Here is a 21,737-nt window from a genome sequence, read left to right on the forward strand (position 1 = left end):
ATATTTACTTTTTTTTCACTAATATTTTCTTATCGGTTGAAACTTTGTTAGTGCATTCAGTTAGTGTTGATTTCTTTCTGTAGTCTAACTTTTGTTCCTGTTAACATTATACATTTTGTTAAAAACTATACATTTTGCCAATTTTCTTTAGCCGAACTTAGACTATGAGCTATTTCATACAATTATACTTTTATTAGCACTATTCAAAGCTATTTACTTATTACATACACAAAATCGTAATAAATTAAACTAAAATTAAAAATTAAAATTACTGTAAAACATACGTAAACTTATTAAACTTTGGTTAAAACTATAAAATTTTTTTCTCTTAAACGTAACTCAAAAAACTAATAAATAGAACAAATTTGTTAATTTTAAATATATTTAACTAATTCGTTTTAAATCTCTTTATAATTTTTTTACTTTGAGCTCAATATAAGTATTTAAAATAAATAAAATATTTATATATGGACGATTTTTTTTTCGATACAAAGTATATCTAGAAATACGTTTGCAAAATAAATTTTGTTTTGGCTATTTTATACCGTTATATTCCTAAGGTCAAGTTTAAAAATTCTTAAGCATGACCTATGAAGTTCATGGATTATGAAAATTTTTATTTTAAAGATTATATGTTATGATAATATTCAAATTTTTTACTGTAAAAATCGCGGTGTGCTGTATATTTTATCACAATAACAATCGTGAAAGATACAAATAAAGAAAAATTAAAAAAAAAAAATATAAGGTAACGAGAACAGCATTATTTTTACTGATATAATCATATACATAACGGCTCATAATTTTAATCGTAAAGTTATAATCCTATATTTGAGTTACATTTTTTTTTTATGTTGTCATTATTTTACGAGATGTAGTATGTATACACAGTACGTTCTAGATCCCTAATTAAATAAAGTTCTGTTATGTTTCTTTTTATTTATTTATTTATTCAACGCACGTAATCTTTTTATTTATTTCGCTATCCACACCCACGACCTCTCTTTGCCAACTGATGACATAAATTAGGTGAACCCATAATATCTCCCATGAATACACTAAGCATATAGTATTGTTTCTTTCCTTCTGGTGCACTTCGAAATTTTCTGTAACAAAGAAATTTTAAAACGGAATTAGTAATAAAAAATAATAGTAATAAAATAAGTACAAACAGAGTTTTTCTAAATGGTTTTTGGTCATCATATTTGTAAAACACTTTTTAATGATTTATTTTAAAATGGTGTGCTTTATCAGATAATTCAAACATTTTTAAAACATTTGGAATGAAAAAACAAAAAGACATTTTTTAAATATTTGAAATGAAAAAACAAAAAGTTTCGTCAAGACCGACTTTTCATTAATTTAGGCTTGGTTTAATTTTTTTTAATTTGGTTTGATATTGCTAAAAATGGATACCTCAGATAAAGAAACATCAGCGTTCAACGTGCAACATCATAACCACGATTCTAACTTGCGTGTTAAATTTTATTCTATTTTAAATTAAAGGTAACTCAAGAAACCTTCCACCAATCTTCATCAAATTTTTACGTACACAACTTCAGATACAGTACTACAACAGCATAGATTTCAGTGAAATTGATCTAGTAGTTTTGGAAATATTTGATCCACAGAATTTTATACATAGATGTATATATATATATATATATATATATATATATATAGAAGGAAAACTACATTTTAAGTGAATTATTTTTTCTTACTCCTCACACCTCAAATTGTAAAGAAAATTCATTTTCATCTCCCACTCCCACCAAGCGTACCACAATACCATACTTTTCTTCGAAAAGTCGGTTTTTTTTTTGTCTTCGGTCATTTGACTGGTTTGATGCAGCTCTCCAAGGTTCCCTTTCTAGTGCTAGTCGTTTCATTTCAGTATACCCTCTACATCCTACATCCCTAAGAATTTGTTTTACATATTCCAAACGTGGCCTGCCTACACAATTTTTCCCTTCTACCTGTCCTTCCAATATTAAAGCGACTATTCCAGGATGCCTTAGTATGTGGCCTATAAGTCTGTCTCTTCTTTTAACTATATTTTTCCAAATGCTTCTTTCTTCTATTTGCCGCAATACCTCTTCATTTGTCACTTTATCCACCCATCTGATTTTTAACATTCTCCTATAGCACCACATTTCAAAAGCTTCTAATCTTTTCTTCCCAGATATTCCGATTATCCAAGTTTCACTTCCATATAAAGCGACACTCCAAACATATACTTTCAAAAATCTTTTCCTGACATTTAAATTAATTTTTGATGTAAACAAATTATATTTCTGACTGAAGGCTCGTTTCGCTTGTGCTATTCGGCATTTTATATCGCTCCTGCTTCGTCCATCTTTAGTAATTCTACTTCCCAAATAACAAAATTCTTCTACCTCCCTAATCTTTTCTCCTCCTATTTTCACATTCAGTCGTCCATCTTTGTTATTTCTACTACATTTCATTACTTTTGTTTTGTTCTTGTTTATTTTCATGCTTTTCACCTTGTACTGTTACTCCGAAACAGTTCTACCGAAAAGTCAGTAGAAAAGTTGTTTTAGTAGGAAACAATGAGCTAATGAAAGTGTACGTAAAAGAAGGAAGAATTTAAATAATAAAATGTTACGGTAGTTGAGTAATTTAGTAACAGAAGATTTTAAAAGAGGAAATGAAATAAAATCTAGATAAAATAATAGCGTTTAATGAAAAGAAAAGGTTGCTGTACAGTAAGGTAGTAAGGTAAGTTTAAGAAAGCGTTTGTTCTAAGAAAGCTTTTCTTCAAGTATACTAAGAAAAAAGGAATAAAGAAAGATTAAGGGATTTGAAATGTGGGTAAGAGGAGATTTGAGAAAATTAAATGGATAGGAAGTGAAAGATGATGAAGTAAGGAGAGCGAAAGAAATAAAATGGTAATAATCGAAATAAATCATAGTAGGAAAACTAATTAATTGGGACGTAAATTGAGAGAGAATGTGTATTCCTAAGACATGCTAGAAAGACCAGCAGGAAGTTTGTAGAATAGAGCAAAAAGGCTAAAAATATTTAAAAGAAAGTGGAAGTTATCATGTATATCTAATTATACAAGAAAATGGAAACGGACATGCCACAAGCTACCTCCTCGTGGTGATGAAACCAACATTTAATTCAGACATCATGTTTAGAACATCTCTGAGTATAGTAAAACCGAGTATTAATAAAAATTTAATAAAAAAAACGGGATCTTTAGATTGTCACTGTCCTATCAAAAGTTTTAAAAGAAAATGTTGGAGGTAAGTGGATGAAGCGTAGGTTATCACTTGATGTTCATCTCCAATATTACAGTGAATTTCACTGGAAGTAACCGATGATTAATTTATAATCTGTCTTTAACAGTTATTTTACGTAAATAACCCGAGAGTTATTAAGATGTATTTTAACTTTTGTAATTTTGTTTTAATGCCCTTCATTTAGGGTAATATCTTTTTTTAAAATTTGGAATCAATTAAAAGATTTAGAAATTTTAACTGTAGATATTATATAATTATTAAATTCATAAATGTATCAATGAATTATAAATCAAATAACTAATAACATTTTATTATAATTACCTAACAAGATCATTCCAGCCAATATGATGATTTCGAATTCCAGCTAACGCATGATATGTACAAACTCTTTCGAATATACAGACTTGTGGTCCTAATTCTTTTACCAAACGATTTTCCACTTCATCTATGTCGTAATCATCTGGTCCATTTTCTGTACCTCTTCTTGATCTTGAAACATATGTCCCTAAAAAAAATAAGTTTTTTTAACATGAAATTAAAAAAAATAAAATAAAATTATATATTTGTGTCATAATTATTAGGTCTATTATTGTGTGAAAATGATTAATTTGATACCAATCTACAATATTAGAATTAGCAATAAAAAAATAAAAAAAAATTAATATTTAATCGAATTAAACGTAAAGTGGAGGACATGAAAATAGACACATAATTACATCAATTTATTGCCATAACCCGGCTATTTAACTGACAAAACCCGGCTGATTTTAAATAGTAAAATGTAAGTTTTCTAAAACTAATATTTATGGAGATATAACTGAAAAATAACCATGCCCGCCATTTTGTAATTTGCGAAGATATTTACGTCCTGATTTTTTGCTAATATTAACACATTATTGCCAAGACGCTTACCAAATATTAATGTAATTTGTCTATCCGAACTTGAGATATAAATTTTTATATAAAAATAACAAAATGGCGGACAGTGGGTGAGCGAAGGAGAAATTATCATTTTTCCTAAGGATATGGTTTGTTTAGTCTTTCAAGTAGAATCCGATAAAGTATAGCCAGGCCACCATTTCAGAATATATATATATATATATATATATATATATATATATAGAAAGACGGATTTTGTTTGTTAGCGAAAAACAAATAACTACTAGGTCAGTGGCAACCAAACTTTTACCCATGTTTCTGGGCCATAACTGAGAAGGTTTTTAGATATATTTCTTCATCTTCAAAAATCTCGAAATTATATATATTATATATGTAGTAGAGTAGATTTGCCGCTTTAATGAAATGAATTAACACAAACTTTAAAGAAATGAATTAATGAACTGTCTCTATCACTGTGTGAGATGGGTTTGAACTGAATCATTCGAAAAATCGAATGAGAATAATATTACAAAAATAACTGAATTAAATTTACTTTGAAATAAAATATTAAATTTAATAACTTTCTGTTTAACAATAATGGGCTTTCTGTAGAGACTAACAATAATGGGTTTCCCGTGGAGACTGCGTGTGAGGCTAGATTGGTGATGTATGCAAGCATCTCATGGAAGGCTAGACCAATATTCACTATCAACTGGTAACAAATGGGGTGCCCCTGGGACGTTGTTTTGGGAAGTGTAATTGGATGTTTTATAAAAATCTCTGCAAACAATCGTCCGATTTTCAAAACTGAAAAGGGGTATTTGTTAGTAGGTTGAAGGCTAACGTTTGCATGCATCAGGTACACTCTTGATCAAACAGATCACGATTATTTAGAAGTATATATATATATATATATATATATATATATACATATATATATAGATATATCTATGTAAAATTTGCCATCGCCCGAGGCCCCTAGCTCCCTTGAAGGTTAATATATTAAAATAATCATTATTTCTTCGTCTCTAAGGAGAGTGAAGATGTGAATTAAAGATATTCATTAAGGAAAAAGTAGATTATTGCATTATTATACGTATAGGATAACGTACACCGTGGGAGTCCAGGGACTGAGCCTTCTGGATAGATGAGAATGGCGACCAAAAGCAAGCTCTGCGGGTTTCCAGGGCGGTGGTTCGCTGGCAAATTGAGAATGGCGAGCTTTGCGGCCATGGGGTAGACCCCTTGGCTCTGGGAAGCCCCGAGGAGCCCCTGAGTTCACTCCGGGATTTGCCTGGACTGACCTGAGCCCCAAGGATTCAAGTTTTGGATAGACAGGCGGCTGGTATATATATGTATATATAATCGAAGTGAAAAATCAAGAATTGATTCAAAGAGTATTTATTTTAAATTAAATAATAATTTATTATACTTATTTGACTGATGTAATTAAATAATTCATTTTATACGATTATTTTTACTTCATTTAGTTTTTACAAAAACTAAAAAGAAAAAGATAACTAAATATAAGAATTAATTTACTCTTAAAGGAATGTTTACATTTAATTTGTTTTATTATTTGCCATTCATTTAGGCTGTTGATTTTTATTTCGATATTTTACCAACAGTAACAATAAGTCTAATTTTCACCTCTTAAAAAAACAAAAACAAAAATAAATGCTTCATTAGTACCGTAATTGATTAAAATTATAAATAATTGGGGATATCCTTCCTGCATGTGTAAATCTTTATTAAGCGTATGGTAAGCGCTTCGGATCATTGCAAGGCTTCTTATTTAACGTTGAACCAAATTACAGTATATATATATATATATATATATACATCCCTTTGTTTACCATGAGAAGACTTTGTATTCAACAGTGAACCAGTTTCATCAAAATTCTGTACTAAAATTTTAATAATATGTATTGATGACATCGCCATTCCGATGTATATTGAAGTAGTGTTTACAATGGTAGTTTCAACAAGTCGTAAAATTATCATTCTTTTAAAATGTTTTAAAAACAAAAATACATGATGCTCATGAGTCCAATATTCTATCATAACTAAACGCTTCAGTAAGAAGAAAAGAAGCTGTTATTATCGAAAGTTATCATCTTACCTATTTTAAATATCGGTGGAAAAGTTTAATTTTTTTATGGTTTACCTACTGATATGATTTAATTTTAAAAAAAATATTTTAACATATTAAAATCACAGAGAAGTGTCAGACTATCTGTCATTTATATAAAAAAAATGTGGTAAATTATTGCGCGACTTTCCTGGCTACGCTAGTTGTCATATAAAATAACTTGCGCAGATTTTTTATTGCAAAACCTTTTTTGGGATAGCCGGAAAGTTTTTTGCAATTCTATCATTGAAAGCCTTATTTTTATTTCCATAAAGCGTTTAAATATGTCACGAATAAATTTTCCGAATTTTTTTTAAATTTTAGGGCTTTTATTATTGATTACAATTATCAATATAAGGTTTATGCTTCAAAATTTCCAAATTTCAAATAAAGCAATTTTTGATTTGCCGTTTTTGATTTGGAGTTACTTTATGTGACAATTTAGTAGACATTTTTTTTTTAATAATTGATCCTTAACAAAAAAACAATAAATTAAAAAAAAATGTAAAAAATTGAAATAATACAGTGTAACTTTTATAATGAAAAAAAATTACTTCTAAATTTGGGTCTGAGGTTATATTGTAGAAGCTAAAACTATTAAATTTTAATTGCCTATTCAATTTTACTTGCAAAACTTTAAGTGACAAAAAAAAATAAAAACGTTTTTTGTAATAAAAATTAAGAGTTAATCAAAAGAAAACGAAAAGAAGAAAAAAACAAGCTTTAAGTAAAATTTTCTCTAAAGCTGTCACGCCTTCAGTAAAGGCTAAAATAAGAATAAAGAAAATCATTAAAAACCTTTTTTGAATTTTTGGTCCGCGATCTATAATTTCAAAAAAAAAAGAAATTCCTTGTCAATTCAATGACTAGTATCTTCTTAATACATACTGTAAATGTAACACAAAAAAATTGTTGAAAAATATTTAAATCGAAGGAAGATAGAGCAAAATAATAAAAAAAACACATGTATTTCAATTTTAAATCGAAATTGCTTTTTGGCGATATATCCCCACCCCCAAAAAGAATCTAAAACAAAAATTAATATGATCAGTGTCCATATATAGAGATATTTGACCCAAAGTTAAAGAAAATAGCTTCTGTCAATTCTGAAATACAAGGACAAAAGCAGTGTCACACATACATGCATACGGACGCACACACTTACATTCAAATGGTTTTTTGTCTACATGTACTAGATAGGCTCTAAAACATATAGATTTGAAAAAAACCGATACCCTTTTTGAAACGATCACTATACTTTATCCTTTAATATAGCTATTCTATTCTAGCTATATTCGCTTGGAAAGCCAAATCAACTTGTTTTTAATTAAATTAGCGGAATATGACATTTTTGCAATGTTACCTAATATGAAAAGTAAAAAAAAAATGATTTTATAAATTTATACACATTTAGTTTGATATAATCTCAACTTTCATAACCAGTAACATTTTCTGAAAACTGGTCTACAGTTTAAAAAAAAAAATGCTTTTAATCCTTCCCAAAGCTAGTATTCAAACTTGTTTATAGAATGGTACTTGACCTTTAATAATAACAGTAGTAATAATAATCACGTTGATATAACTAGAGTCAATATTTTTTCCGTTGTCATTATTGTTAATTATAAGCATACTTATTCATTTTCTAGTTTTAAACTAGACCAGTTTTAAATATCCATTTATATATTATAAAAAAATAATATATACATTTGTAAAAATTAAGTCAGAAATACCTTATCTTGCTTTCATTTAATTCGTAATAACTCGTTAGACGATCAGTGAACCAGAATATTTTTCCAATTTTATAAATTAATTTAGTTAAAAAATAATGAAGCAAACAAGTTTTAAGGATTAAAAATGATTATATATATATATATATATATATATATCATATCACTATCATATCACTATCAAATGATATATTATATATAATATAATGTGTATGATATAATTATATGATATATAATATGATGATATGAATATATATATATATATATATATATATATATATATATATATATATATATATATAGTAATTGCTATATAAGGGAAAGTATATCGGATAAAAATTTTCTTCAGGGTTTTTTTTGCAGATCGTAAGTTTTCATATGACCCATATCCAGCTTTGAAAAGTTTCGGAAGCTTGATATCTTCAGACTGGATGGACCGATTTGAATGAAATGTGACACGATGATCACTCTTATGAGTCATTGATGCAGTTTAATTTTCGTCACGGTTGGTTGAAAGGGCACGAAAATACGGACGTAAGGGTAAGTAATTTTTTCACATAATTTAAAGCCCTTCAGGTAGCTAAGATACTCTCTAATAATTTTTTTTGGTCATTTCTAGACCGTCACATTCTTGAACTGATTTGATTAGTATATCATTTGGTTATATATTAGGGAAATTTCATTCACGGATGGGTCTACTATATAGTGCTTACAAAAGGCTTATTATATTTATCTTATTGAATATTTTAAAAGGTACTAGAAAGATAATAATTTTATATGCTACAAATATTTCAATAATTGCTTGTAAATTATTATATAGGCATATTTGTTTTTTGACATGTACACAAAAGCTGTCGTTATTATTATCTTTGCAATTTCAACTTCATAAAAAAACTTGTATCAAAAATTTCCTGGAAAATAAAAAGTAAGCAAGTATTTTGTTAAGCTGGTTTCTTGTTGAGGGAAAGTTCAACTTTCCCTCAAGCGCACCCTAGGCGCTAATAAAACTGATATTATAATATTTTCGTTATTTTTTGCAATTGTAAATCTCATTTAATAATTTTGAAGAATTTGTTTTCGTTTATTTAATTTTACAACATTATAACGAAATGTTTAGTCTATAACACGTTTCAATCGGTGGAAATACGTCAACATACAACGTGGAAAGTCTACATAGAAGTATATATTTCACCTTATATTTTTGTTTTATTTTGCATATTTTGCATAAGTTAATTTTTATTTGTCTGTGTAAACCGACAACAAATTATTGGTACCTATATGGTGCGACGGATTTAGCCAATCCAAAATATTATTTGTAACGTATGTGACAAAATTAGGTTAAAATATATGTTATTTTATTTATATATTTATCGTAAGTCTAATAATTGCTGTTTAGATCAACGTAGTCGCTTCAAATAAGGTTTCATTTCAGTTAAATCAGTAGGCACGCTAAGATAACGAACATGGTGTTGGATGTTCTATATATAAATGATTGAAGCTCAATCGTAGAAACTCCCATATATGGCCAACGTTTACATTGAGGAGCTCATTTCTATACAGCAAGCTCTTCAATGAACAAACATTTCTGCGAAGAGAAATGCTTATATGTTTATGTCCAAACATCTTGTCCATTCTGCATATATTTAAACCGATTGGAACAGCGATGTGTATTTGTAATTGACTCCGGGACGTGCTGGTATCTCATTAAATGAAAGTGCAGATAAAGCTGCCAGAATTCAACAATTTGTGAGAATATGGATATATAAACCCTATTTGTGCGGATTACGTTAAAAATCGTCTAACACTATCAGAAACAGATGGAGTAATGAATAGAGAAGACTAAATACGAATTTAAATGTAATTAAAACATACTCAGAATCCGTCACACGCGAATTGGAAATTTATATTTGTTAACCGGCGGAAAAAGATCAAAGTGCAGTGATTATGATAAACCACTTTTTTACTGTATGAGTGTACAATATATGAAAAACTGAGAAAGAGAAAATGGCAAAAGAAGAAAAAATATTATGCGTAAATGTATAAAATATAAATGATTGGGGAAATATAATTATTTTACAACTATCTAAAAGTTGAGCATATTATTTAGGTATACCAGTGTAAATAATTTCTAGATTCATGATCCTAATATGTGGATGTATAAACTAGTGGACCTAGGGCATTTTAGAGAATTTTTTAAAATTCTGAGTTTTCTGTAACTTGAAAGAAATTATTAACGTATTCCGGGGTTATATTGTACTTAAATGCAATACAAAGAATTTAGGATTTAGAAATCATGAAAAGATTTAATAGAATTATTAATTTATAATTATTATGTTACTAAATTCAATACTTATAAATTAAAACCAGTTACATTGAAATTTAATAAAAATTTTTTATGAGTCTTCAGTAGAACAATACCAAAGAATTAGTTATAAAGGTAAACTTAATTTAACTTGCTTCTAATAACGGAAAATATTTCAGAATGTTTTGTTTTAATTCATGAAGTTTTATTTTATTATCAAAATTTGTCTTCAAAATAGAAAAAAAGTTAGGAAAAGTAACGTTTTAAAACATTTTAACTATCATATAACAATTATAAAATTATAATTACAAAGCATCAATTATTTATAGTTTTGTAATTGTATAAAAATATTTTAGATATATGAGCATTTAATTGTTTAAATAACTTGTTTAAATTCCCAATTCCCATGATCATTTTGACAAGTGGAACAATTTTCTATTTATCGATTACTGTCCAAGTAACATTTATTTGAATTAGAAAACGTTATTTTTAAAATTAAAAAGAAAAAACAGGAAAAATTTAGTAAATTATAAGTGAATGAGAAAATGTGTTTAAAAATTAAAAGTAGTAATTTTTATGAAGAAATGTGGTGGTATTAACAAAAAAAAAGAATGCATCAAAATATTTACCTCATTAACTTTAATAATAATAAATTATTTCTGTTCATTTATCGTATTACACCCGTTTAATAGATTTATATTTAACAATATCATGTAATTCGCAACATTGAGCTTAATAATAATAGCTTAATAAAATTGTTTATCATTAATATACGGATTTTCGTATTCAGTATATCAAACCGATTTAGGTGTTTTTTTTTTAATCATCCAGATTGAAATAATTATTGATTAAAGTTACTGATAACGGGAAGTCATTTTACAAATCGCCTACATATCGACTATTTTGTCTACTATTTTACTATTTTGTCCACTCACCATGGCAGCTAATGTATAGTTGTCGTTTCTTAATCTTTTCTTCAAATAAAAAGAGTTGTAAATAGGCACTTCATGGAATCTAGTTTTTTTTTAGATTTCTCTAATATCATCTTTAAAATATTTCAGTTAAAAAAAAAATACTAAAATAAAAAAAAGCACAGGTTAAAAGAAATGAGATAAGAAATTTAAAATAAGATTGTGATTTATTTTTATATCGTTATTACAAAGTTAATAATTAAGTAAAAAAATACGTCGATAATGATTTAATATGGATGCGGGATATCATTTATTAACTAATAAATAAAAACAAAAAAATGACAACCATAATACTACATAGGTGTAATTATTTTGAGTAATGTCTTATAATGTTTTCCGCAGGGTAAAACGTTGCGTAATTAAATTGTTATTTATATTCAAGAGAAATAATAAGCGTGTTGAAATAATTTTTTCACTCTCAAACGGTTAAGACACGTTTAATAATGTCGTAATATGATATGTTACAATATAAGATACGTATTAAATTCATTTAGAAAGTCGACAAGTGAGTAGTTCCAAAATGAGTTGTTTAATAATAGAAATAATTACACTATTCAATTTTCATTAACATCCGTTACCATAATGAATAATTTAATTATAATAGTGTGAGTAATTTTTATTATTTTATGTGCTAAATCTTTATAAATGACTAAATAATAATAACAATATTAAAAAAAAATATATTATTTCTATTCATTTATCCATATTTCGTTGAATTACTATGAATAGACAGGTTTGCCCATAAAAAAAAATATATATATATATATATATAAATTAAGGTGTGACATTATGAATTAGGCCGTAATTAATCGTTATCCTTAACTATGGGAATAAATAAAATACAAGCACTCTAATCCTTGTTAAATATTTTATTCTGAAATATTAAGTAACATCCTGTAACCACTACCTGCTTGCTATATTATTAATAAATTTCATTTTTACGAATCATTAGTAAATTAATTTTAATTACGTAATTATAATGAAGTTTTTCTGGTTTTTATAACGTAATTATTACTGAAAATATTTTGTAGTTAAATTATTAACTGGTATTTATGTCTTATTTAACAACAGCAACATATTAGATGATGGAACAGTACTGATTGCTGTTCCATCTTTTATGTAGTAATAAAGAAAGATAATCTTAAAAAAGAGTAGAACAGTCGGTTTTACTGCGTGTATCCGATTAGGTTATCTTAATGGTTGTTGTATTCCATAGGTTAAATATATATCATATAAAATTCATTTACACGTCATAATTATTTAATAAGTTTTTCTTTTCAACTCAATTTATGGTTAATAGACTTCTAATTGACACTAGATCGTTAAAAAAAAACTGCTAATATTTTCCCGGCTACGCTGGTCAGGTCATACAATACCTGGTCATATGTCACATAACAATAGTCATACTCTTACAAAACAGATGTAATTATCTTAATTTAACTTATGAGTTTAACATTTACAAAATTTTTATCTTATAACCATCAATTGTAAGTCTCTAATTTTATCTTGTGATTTTAATATGTTTTACTTCTAAATTATTATAAATTTCTCCTGGAGATTGCAGAATAGCCGAAAACGTTTGGGGAAATCAAATAATTGGTAAGGTGTTTTAAATATTATATTGTTAATAATTATATTTTACTAGCGGTACCATGTTTGAAAAACTCAAAAGACATACAATACCTTGCACAACCTTTTTCATACAAAATCGTTTTCTGAGTATTTAGGTCCGGATATATAATTTTTTTTTTAAACTGCAGACATTTCCTGATAGCTCTATCTATATATGAAGAATAAACTTTCAAATATGTTTTAAAGTTAGATAGAACAAAAGAACAAAAATTGAACAAATTACAGATATTTTTATTTTAAGAGGCGGAGATTGATTTTTGAAAAAAGTTTTGAATTGTAGTTAAAAGAATTGCTTTAATAGTGTTCTCTAAAATTTGCCTCTGAAAAAATCGAAATTGGTTTGTTCGCAATAAATTTCGTGTCTATTTGGTGACAGAGTGAAGGTACCGGGAGAGGATTACCAATTATACGAGTGTATACTAATTAATATACAGCTATATTTATTAATATCAATAACTTAATATCATTAATAACTTAATTAATATCATTCATAACTTACTTCTTGGTGAAAATAATGAAAAAAGTTCATTTAAATAGATGTCCTAAAATGTTTTGTTTGCGAGTTACGGCTAGTGATAGATTCGCGCGGATTTCAACTACCCCGGTGAAATGAGGTCGTACTGAAATTTTTAAATTGTACCGCGCGTAAATTGGTCAGTAGTTTTCTTAGTCTATAGTGGACACGCATATCGAAACATTGAAATGGAATCGTAAAATATTTAGTATAGCATGTGTTGCTTTTACGTCCAACAGATAGCGTTATTTTTTTTAAAAAAGCATGTTTTTATCTTCACAGGTGTGACATCTTAGGTATATAAATAATAGATATATAAAAATGTGTTTATTCGAATGCAACTTTGCGTCAAAATTTCAAAGCAATCGGTGAAGAACTACCGGAGATTTAAAAAAATTTTCATATATATAGATTCATATACAGTAAACAGATTTTAACTGGTACTTCGTAGAGAACCCAGTTGAGAGAAATATTTAAGTTTTACACTAGTGAATTTTTCATAAAAAATACTCTTCCTTTGTTATCACAACTATTAGTTGAAAATAACAAATTTTAAAATGTCATTTTTTGGACGGATTTCTGATTTATTGTTCTTTAGTGAATAGTACATTATCCTGATGATTTTATATGTTTCCTGAATTAAAATCACGTCTTAAAACGTTAGTGAATGCTAATTAAAAGTTCATATACTTTACAAATTATTTAATTATTTACCACAAATATCTATAAATTAAAAATATTGATTCATTACATATTATTTCTATAATAATTCGCGTCTCAATAAAATTTTAATACAGAATTTTACCATGTTTTCATTTTATCAAAAACTACACAATAACAATTTATTTTAAACAAATTTCCATGTAGGCGATTTTGAGAGTATTCTATGTAATAGAATAGCAATCGATGAATATTCAATTATTTAATGCAGTTTAAATGATTGTGCAAACATGTGTAATACATAATTGAAAATTCTCATATTTAATAGTGAATTATACAAAACACTTATGAAAATAAGACTAAGTTTTAAAATATTATTAAAATATTATTCTTAAGTTATAATGTAAAATACTACTGAATATTTTATACTTTAAAAAAAAAATTGTTTTTATGATTGTTGATAAATAGTCTACTCTGGTAAACGTATTACTTTAAAAGTTACTAAGATGAACCTACAGCATTGTTCAAAAGAGAATTCGAAAATCTTGAGATATTATATACATTAAAAATACTTTCATCTGTCAAGGTTATTCATCATTAAACTCACTAAAAAAGCAAAGTTAACAATAAAATTCATTAATTTAACGCTTCAATTAGATAGAATCAAAGAAAACAAAATGAATTCAATACAAGTGAAAGTAAAATAGTAGCTTCTTCTAATAAAGACATTTAAGAAAAGGGCAAATTAACTGTCGGTATTAGATGTAGGATAACTCAATAGAAAATTAGTTTAAAATTTTCGTTCCACAATAATTTTAATTGTTAAATGAGTGTACTTTCTCTGAAACAAATTGATTAATAGAAAAGATTCCATTATAAATTCTCTATTTCCATTATTTAAATGTGTTTTGAGAGTATAGCTTATTGAAATTTAATGAGAATAATATAGAAAATCTCTCTAAATAGAAGATGCAAAAGTGGCTTTTGCATCTAAACTATATAAATACTCAAGTTAACTCCAATTGTTTACAATTTCTTATTTTTTACTTTCTTGTACGAAGTGTAATTATTGTGATCGCCAAAATTTCGGATCCATTTTGACCATCCCTGAATCCACTTTGACTAGTTTCGGCGTGACGTTTCTACGTGTATGTATGAACGTATGATTATATGTACGTACGTACGCATCTCGCGTAACTCAAAAACGATCAGCCATAGGGTGTTGAAATTTTGGATTTAGAACTCTTGTTACATCTACTTGTGCACCTCTCATTTTGATTGCAATCGACTGAACCAGTGTCAAAAAAAGTGTCTAAACTGCAGTAATAAGCCCCTCGTTGAGAGTCTTTCAACGATACGTCATAAATTGTACTTATTTTCATTGGTTCCGGAGTTATAGCCAAATTAAATTTTAATTAATGAAGTTTATGGATCTATAAGGGGATGGCAAATCGGTTCGAATCAGACTTTATCTCCTTTTTTATTTTTTTAACTTTTTCTTTTCTAATTTTTTTTAAAAATTAAATATATTGATTTATTAATAACTATTAAGCTGTGCTTGTAAAAAAATTGCAATAAATAATTTTTCAGTAGTAATAATAAAAATATTTAAAAAATATGAAAGAAAATCAGTATCTATTACTGAAATAAAGTTTTATGTACTTTTAATAAAATTTTATGTACTTTTAAAAATGTGTATATGTAATTTAATAGGCATTATTACATAGTGGTAGCGCCTCGGCCTTTCATCTGGAGGTCCCGGGTTCGAATCCCGGTCAGGTATGGCATTTTTACACACGCTACAAATCATTCATCTCAATACCTAACGGTGGTCCCGGAGGTTAAAAAAAAGTTAAGGCATTATTAAATGTGTGTATATGTAATAGAGTTTGTGAAACATCTGGTTAATATTAATTGAAAATTATAATTTAGAATCGTATTATTATGGAATCTTCTAGATTAATTTTTGTTTAATTTTATTTAATTATTCTGGGATCTCTGTTAATTTTTTTTTATCTACATTAAAGTTAACTACAGAGTGACAGAAAAATAGGCCCTCACAAGAACAACATATACACTGAGGCATACATTCCCGATCTTTAATAAATTGAAAAAAATCTTGTTTTAGTTCATTGAGTATAGTCGTACAAGGAAGTCATGTGGTGTCCACATCAGATTATTAACTGAACTCACACCGGGACCAATAAAGTTGTTTTAAAACGTTTTTTCAATATTTTGATTTTTTAATATTTAGAAATACAGTACAAATTTGATGTATCGATACTTTATTACTTTTCTCCCCAAAATATTATTTTTTTTTTTTACTGACTTTTCGAAGCTGTTCTGTAATTTAAAGACCGTGGTTCAAGTACGGTTAAAATTTTAAGTGTTAATTTTTTTTTCATAAGTCGCTCGACTAAAGTTTTATTTTAAATAAACATTAAAATTAACTTGCTTTATGAAAGGTTTTTTTTTAATATTTAATGATTTTAAAGCTATTTTAAATTAGAGTTGAATTCTTGTGTTAACTCATCTGTTAATTCATTTAGTAAACTTGGTCGTAATCGTTAAATTAATTATACTCGGTTGAAGAATTGATCTGAAACCAATAAAGACCGGCTGTTTAAATTAATTGGGCTTTTAGTTTGTTTTACGGCAGTTTCATTTGCAATCTAAAAAAAAAAAATAGATTTAAAATTCCAATGTCATGTACAAGGGAAGACCAAATTAATTAAATTGTGGTCTACAGGACAGGAGAGATTTCAGTGTACTGCAAATAAATAAGGTATATAATAAAAATTTATGTATGTAAAAATTGCGTTATAATTTCGGGAAAAATGAAATAACAGATCTTAAAGAACGACTCAGACGAAGGATATCTAGAAAATTTAATAAATTAAACGACTAACTTAAATCAGGAAATTAGATATCGGCGTTGTTCGCCATATGGACAGACAGTTGTGACATGCCTATATTTATATTAAGTTTTTACATATCCTAACAGGATTGAACATGTCTTTTTACGCTACGTAACTGGACAGTGACTCACTGCTGTATAACAATGAAATAATTACTAGCTTTTATACATGCAACGCGACTAACAATTATTTTGCTATAAAATAATATCGTTTTACAGAAACATGTTATTTCATGTTTATTGACGGGTGCCAAAATGATCTACCATTTTCATATGTTATACTTCACGTATGAATTTACTGCAAAATTCTTATGTTTACTTATTTATAATTTTATTTCTCAAATGTATTAAGTGGGATGAGTTGTACGTCCTTATACGAAGTAAAGGAAGTATTGTAATCGCGAAACATTTCGGTTTTCATATTTTAACGGAAATACACATTTTGACCATCTCTGAATTCATTTCGACTAGTTTCGGCATGATGTCTGTATGTACCTATGTATCACGCATAACACAAAAACGCTTAGAGGTAGGATGTTGAAATTTTGGATTTAGCACTTAATGAAATACGGTTCGAATCCAACTTCGTCTTCTATTGTTTTTTATTTATTTCTTTAACTTTTCTTTTTTTAGTTTAAATATATTTTGATTTAATAATTATTAATCCGTGATTGTAAAAGGAAATTTATAATAAATAATAATTCATTGATAGTAAAAACAAACCAAGATGAAATAAGATAAAATATTTTATAGTTCTTTAAATTTTATTATTTGAAGGAAATTTTAATTAATCTTTTCCGCGTCAATTAATTACTCCTACTCCAGATAATTATTTCGTGCTTAATATTATTACACTTATTTATCAAACATTTGTATGTATTCTGAAAACTTTCAGTTTTATACACTATACCGTTTATATGTTAATATGTTGCTTACAATTCGATAAGCAAGACGTATTGATTTTGTTTTTATTGATTGAAAAATAAAAAAACAATTAAGATTCAATGAAATTTTAGTTAACTGAAATTTTAGCCTATACGTCCTTAGTACGAAGGGTTATTACCTACATTATACTGATTCTCAACAGAAACAGAAAAACTACATTAGTGAGTTGTAAACAGCCACTCCCTGTGATGAACAAAATGAAGGTGTCTTATAAGAATGAATATCATCTTCATTTCAAGTGGAATTGGTATACTGGTATAAAATCGCAATCATCATCAATAAAGGGTAAAGGAATTATTTGAAAGATAATACAAAATTAAAACAATTAAAAAAAAGAAGAGTTAAAAAAACCAAGAGAACCCCAAATTTTTAAAACATTATAAAATGGTATTATAATACATGTAATTTATAAAACAAAGGAGTGAGGAGTCCTACTGATAGTATAATGTGGTGCTATGTACTATGTTTATTATTAAAAACAGAATTTTCCTTTTATGCAAGTATAAAAACTTTTTATTTTAATAAAATTAATTTTCATTTAACGTGGAAGGTTCACATTAAAGAAAACATGAAACAGCTAGTTAAGGAGCTTGACTGGTTAATATGCAGCAAACTGGAGTTTGCGAGATGCATAGTAGGTGCCATGGTTCCTTTGGAAAGCCGAAATCAATGAGTATTTAGGGTTACCATATGTTCGGAAAGATATCGACAATCACAAAATACACTTTGATAACCATGTGAACCATGTAGCTGACCTACGAACCTAATTATGAACCTAAAGAGGGTTCTATTCTTGAGTTTATTTATGTTTATGTTCATGATTGTTTATGTTTCTGCTGTCATTTGTTATGTTACTTTTTGTTTTACTTTGTGATTTTATTCGTACTTTTTTTAAACTTTTTGCACATTCTAGTACGTAATTGTGCAGACTGTTATTATTGCATATATGACCTTTGATTTTTAAGGAAGGAAACTCCTTTACATTTGTTTCTTGTGTTGAAATTAACTTATATGGTTTCTACCTACGAAACTGACTGTGAATAAAATTTGAAAAACAAAATAAAACAAGAGTAAAACAAACAATAAAAATGAGAAATTAAATTTGATGACTTTTTCTTTATTCTTATTTGTTTTATTCGTCAGTTGTGTAATTATATGATTCTGAAATAAAGTTCTTAATTACTCTCTTAAAATAAATAATTAACAAAAATAAAATAAAACAAAACTTGCTAGTAATCTTATTTGAACAATAAATATAGACATCATGACATTTATGCATTTAAATAAAACATGCGTTTGCATAAACACACATAGAAACTTTAGAATTTTGTTAATAATGGTGTAATTACGTGATAAAATTATTTTTATAATTAACTCTCGCCTACAAATTTAATTTTTTCTATTAAGCAATATACAAATTTAAATCGCACGTGTTTTTATTACAGCTAAATGTAATTAGTTGGCTTTTTGCAAAACAAAATTGTTAGTTATGTATGTCGATTGCTATATGATCATTAGTATAGAGACAGGAGTTAAAATGATTATTTACTTTATTAAACGTAAATTTAACCTGAATAATATTTTAAGTAGATAAAACAAATACTAAACAAAAAAAATAAAAATAGAAATACTACAAAAAGCGGTCATTAAATTTCAAAAAGTTTTGAAATTTAATGACATTAATTGAATTTTAATAACATTTACAAGATTTGAAACTCCAAAGCCTTAAGGCTTTGGAGTTTCAATTTAATATTAAAATATTCAATAATCTAATAATTCAAATATTGAAATGCTTCAATATTCTTGAAGCATTTCTTCAAAATTATTCTGTTAAATTTATGCCCAGTTTGTAAACAATTTAAATACTATTTTAAAAATATTCAATAATCTAATAATTCAAATATTGAAATGCTTCAATATTCTTGAAGCATTTCTTCAAAATTATTCAGTTAAATTTATACCCAGTTTGTAAACAATTTAAATACTATTTTTATGCTTGTAAAGTAATTCTGAGAAAGGATTAGTGATTGAAATATTTTTGTAACTTAAATACTTTTTGACAAATTATAAAATTAAAATGGACTAAATTGTCAAAGTATTTTTTTTTTTATTTGAAAAACTAAACAACTAAATATTCTCACGTCATATATTTATGAATTTCCTTTTTAATAATATAAAGAAAATATCTCATTAACAGTATTTAAACCATACTAGACGCATATAATTCAGTCACAAAGGTTTTTCTCTTTTTTAATGCAGGAGTGCATTGTAAATTTGGACCTATCATTAACATAAAATTTTATATGAATCATATAAATATAATTAAATAAATATTGAAAATGTTATATAACTTTTTATATTTAATTAAATGTATTTGAAAATTACAAATGCTCCTGTGTATTTTCATATAGACTTTTAGTAGTACGTATAACATAATTATGCAGCATATTAAATCTTTAATTTTTCACTTCGGGATAATTTTATTTTTTAAATTCGTTTTTATTTTCTTACATTAAATACAAAAGAGATTAAAAATCCTTCGAAAGACAAAAATGAAGAAAATTCCTTTTTTAAGTAATAATTTCCATTATTTATTTATTTTGTATTATGAAATTTAGTTACTTAGTTTTAAGAATTTAATAATCATTCATTTACTTATTCTGTTACATAGACTTGGATAGAATATTTTAAAATTTATATAGGTAGCTTTAAATTTCTTAAAACATTTTTAAAATTTTCATATTTTTATATTTCACAACATTTAATTATATTTTCATGTTTGTAAGTTAAATTTAACTATTCCTAGCCTTAAGAACGATAGTTTTGTAGTTACTATAATGAGAACATCATTCTATAATTTAAAGTTATTTTAATAAATCTATAAATGAATATAAAAAACCTTTCAAAATTGTAAAGATTAGAGCCTTCAAAAGAAAATTAAAATAGTTAACTGAAAATGTTATTTGTACAGCACACTAACCTTGTGAAACTTGGTTAATATATATAATAATATAACGTGTTTTATTTGAGTAATAAGGTTTAATAAAACTGATGTTTAAAATTTGATGTTACTTTTGAGGTTTCTTTTTTTGGCTCTATATAAAGTCTCTATATAAAGATTAATTTAAGGATACGTTATAATATAAAAATACTCACGAGGATTTAGTGCGTAAGATAATTTCTTGACAAAGTTGCTCAAGCGTACAGCTAAAATTATAACCGGAAATCCAATAAGTTGTACAGGAAGTTCCAAGCCCACACCATCATCACCTGTCACAGGAGTATAACCTATTAAAATAATTAAAGTAACAATTCCTCTGATTACTGTCGAAACCTTCATGATTCTGACTACTATCAGTAGATGAGAATACCTCTTAGAAGACCATAACTTCTGATTCTTCGTTACTGTGTTTAGACTTTCCCTTTCACTGGTAGAAATTCCCACTACACTCATCTGAAATTCCCTCCATATACCTGTTACCTGCTTAACTCTTTCTTCAACTCCTCCCTCTATACTTTTATCACATACCACTTACGTAAACACTAGTCTTACAACTTTTTGTCACTTGTTTTTATTTTTTCTTGTTTACCTCTAACACTAAAATTAACATTTCTGACCCACAAAACTAGATTAAATAATGTAATTTAAATCCTATCACGTAAACTAAAATAATATTCACTCTTACAGTTCTTAAAACGTTTTAACGTTACAAAAAAAATTAGCCTTTTTTTACATTCTGCCTTTTTTTTATTATTTTTTACCTGACCATGTCGAAGACAATCTTGGATGTAT

The 21,737-nt window shown here is 26.7% G+C and overlaps 1 protein-coding gene across 1 annotated transcript; it reads right to left on the minus strand.

The window, feature by feature from the left end:
* Nucleotides 1–445: 445 nt before the first annotated feature.
* Nucleotides 446–21,318, minus strand: LOC142328014 (uncharacterized). The gene is made up of 3 exons (XM_075371451.1): nt 21,101–21,318; nt 3,588–3,771; nt 446–1,106 (listed from the first exon to the last, which is right to left on the minus strand). Exons 1-3 carry the CDS (start codon nt 21,282–21,284, stop codon nt 983–985), a joined length of 492 nt encoding a protein of 163 aa, XP_075227566.1. The 5' UTR covers nt 21,285–21,318; the 3' UTR covers nt 446–982.
* Nucleotides 21,319–21,737: the final 419 nt, after the last annotated feature.

The sequence above is a fragment of the Lycorma delicatula genome, chromosome 7, assembly GCF_047948215.1.
Source record: "Lycorma delicatula isolate Av1 chromosome 7, ASM4794821v1, whole genome shotgun sequence".
Lineage (NCBI taxonomy): Eukaryota > Metazoa > Arthropoda > Insecta > Hemiptera > Fulgoridae > Lycorma > Lycorma delicatula.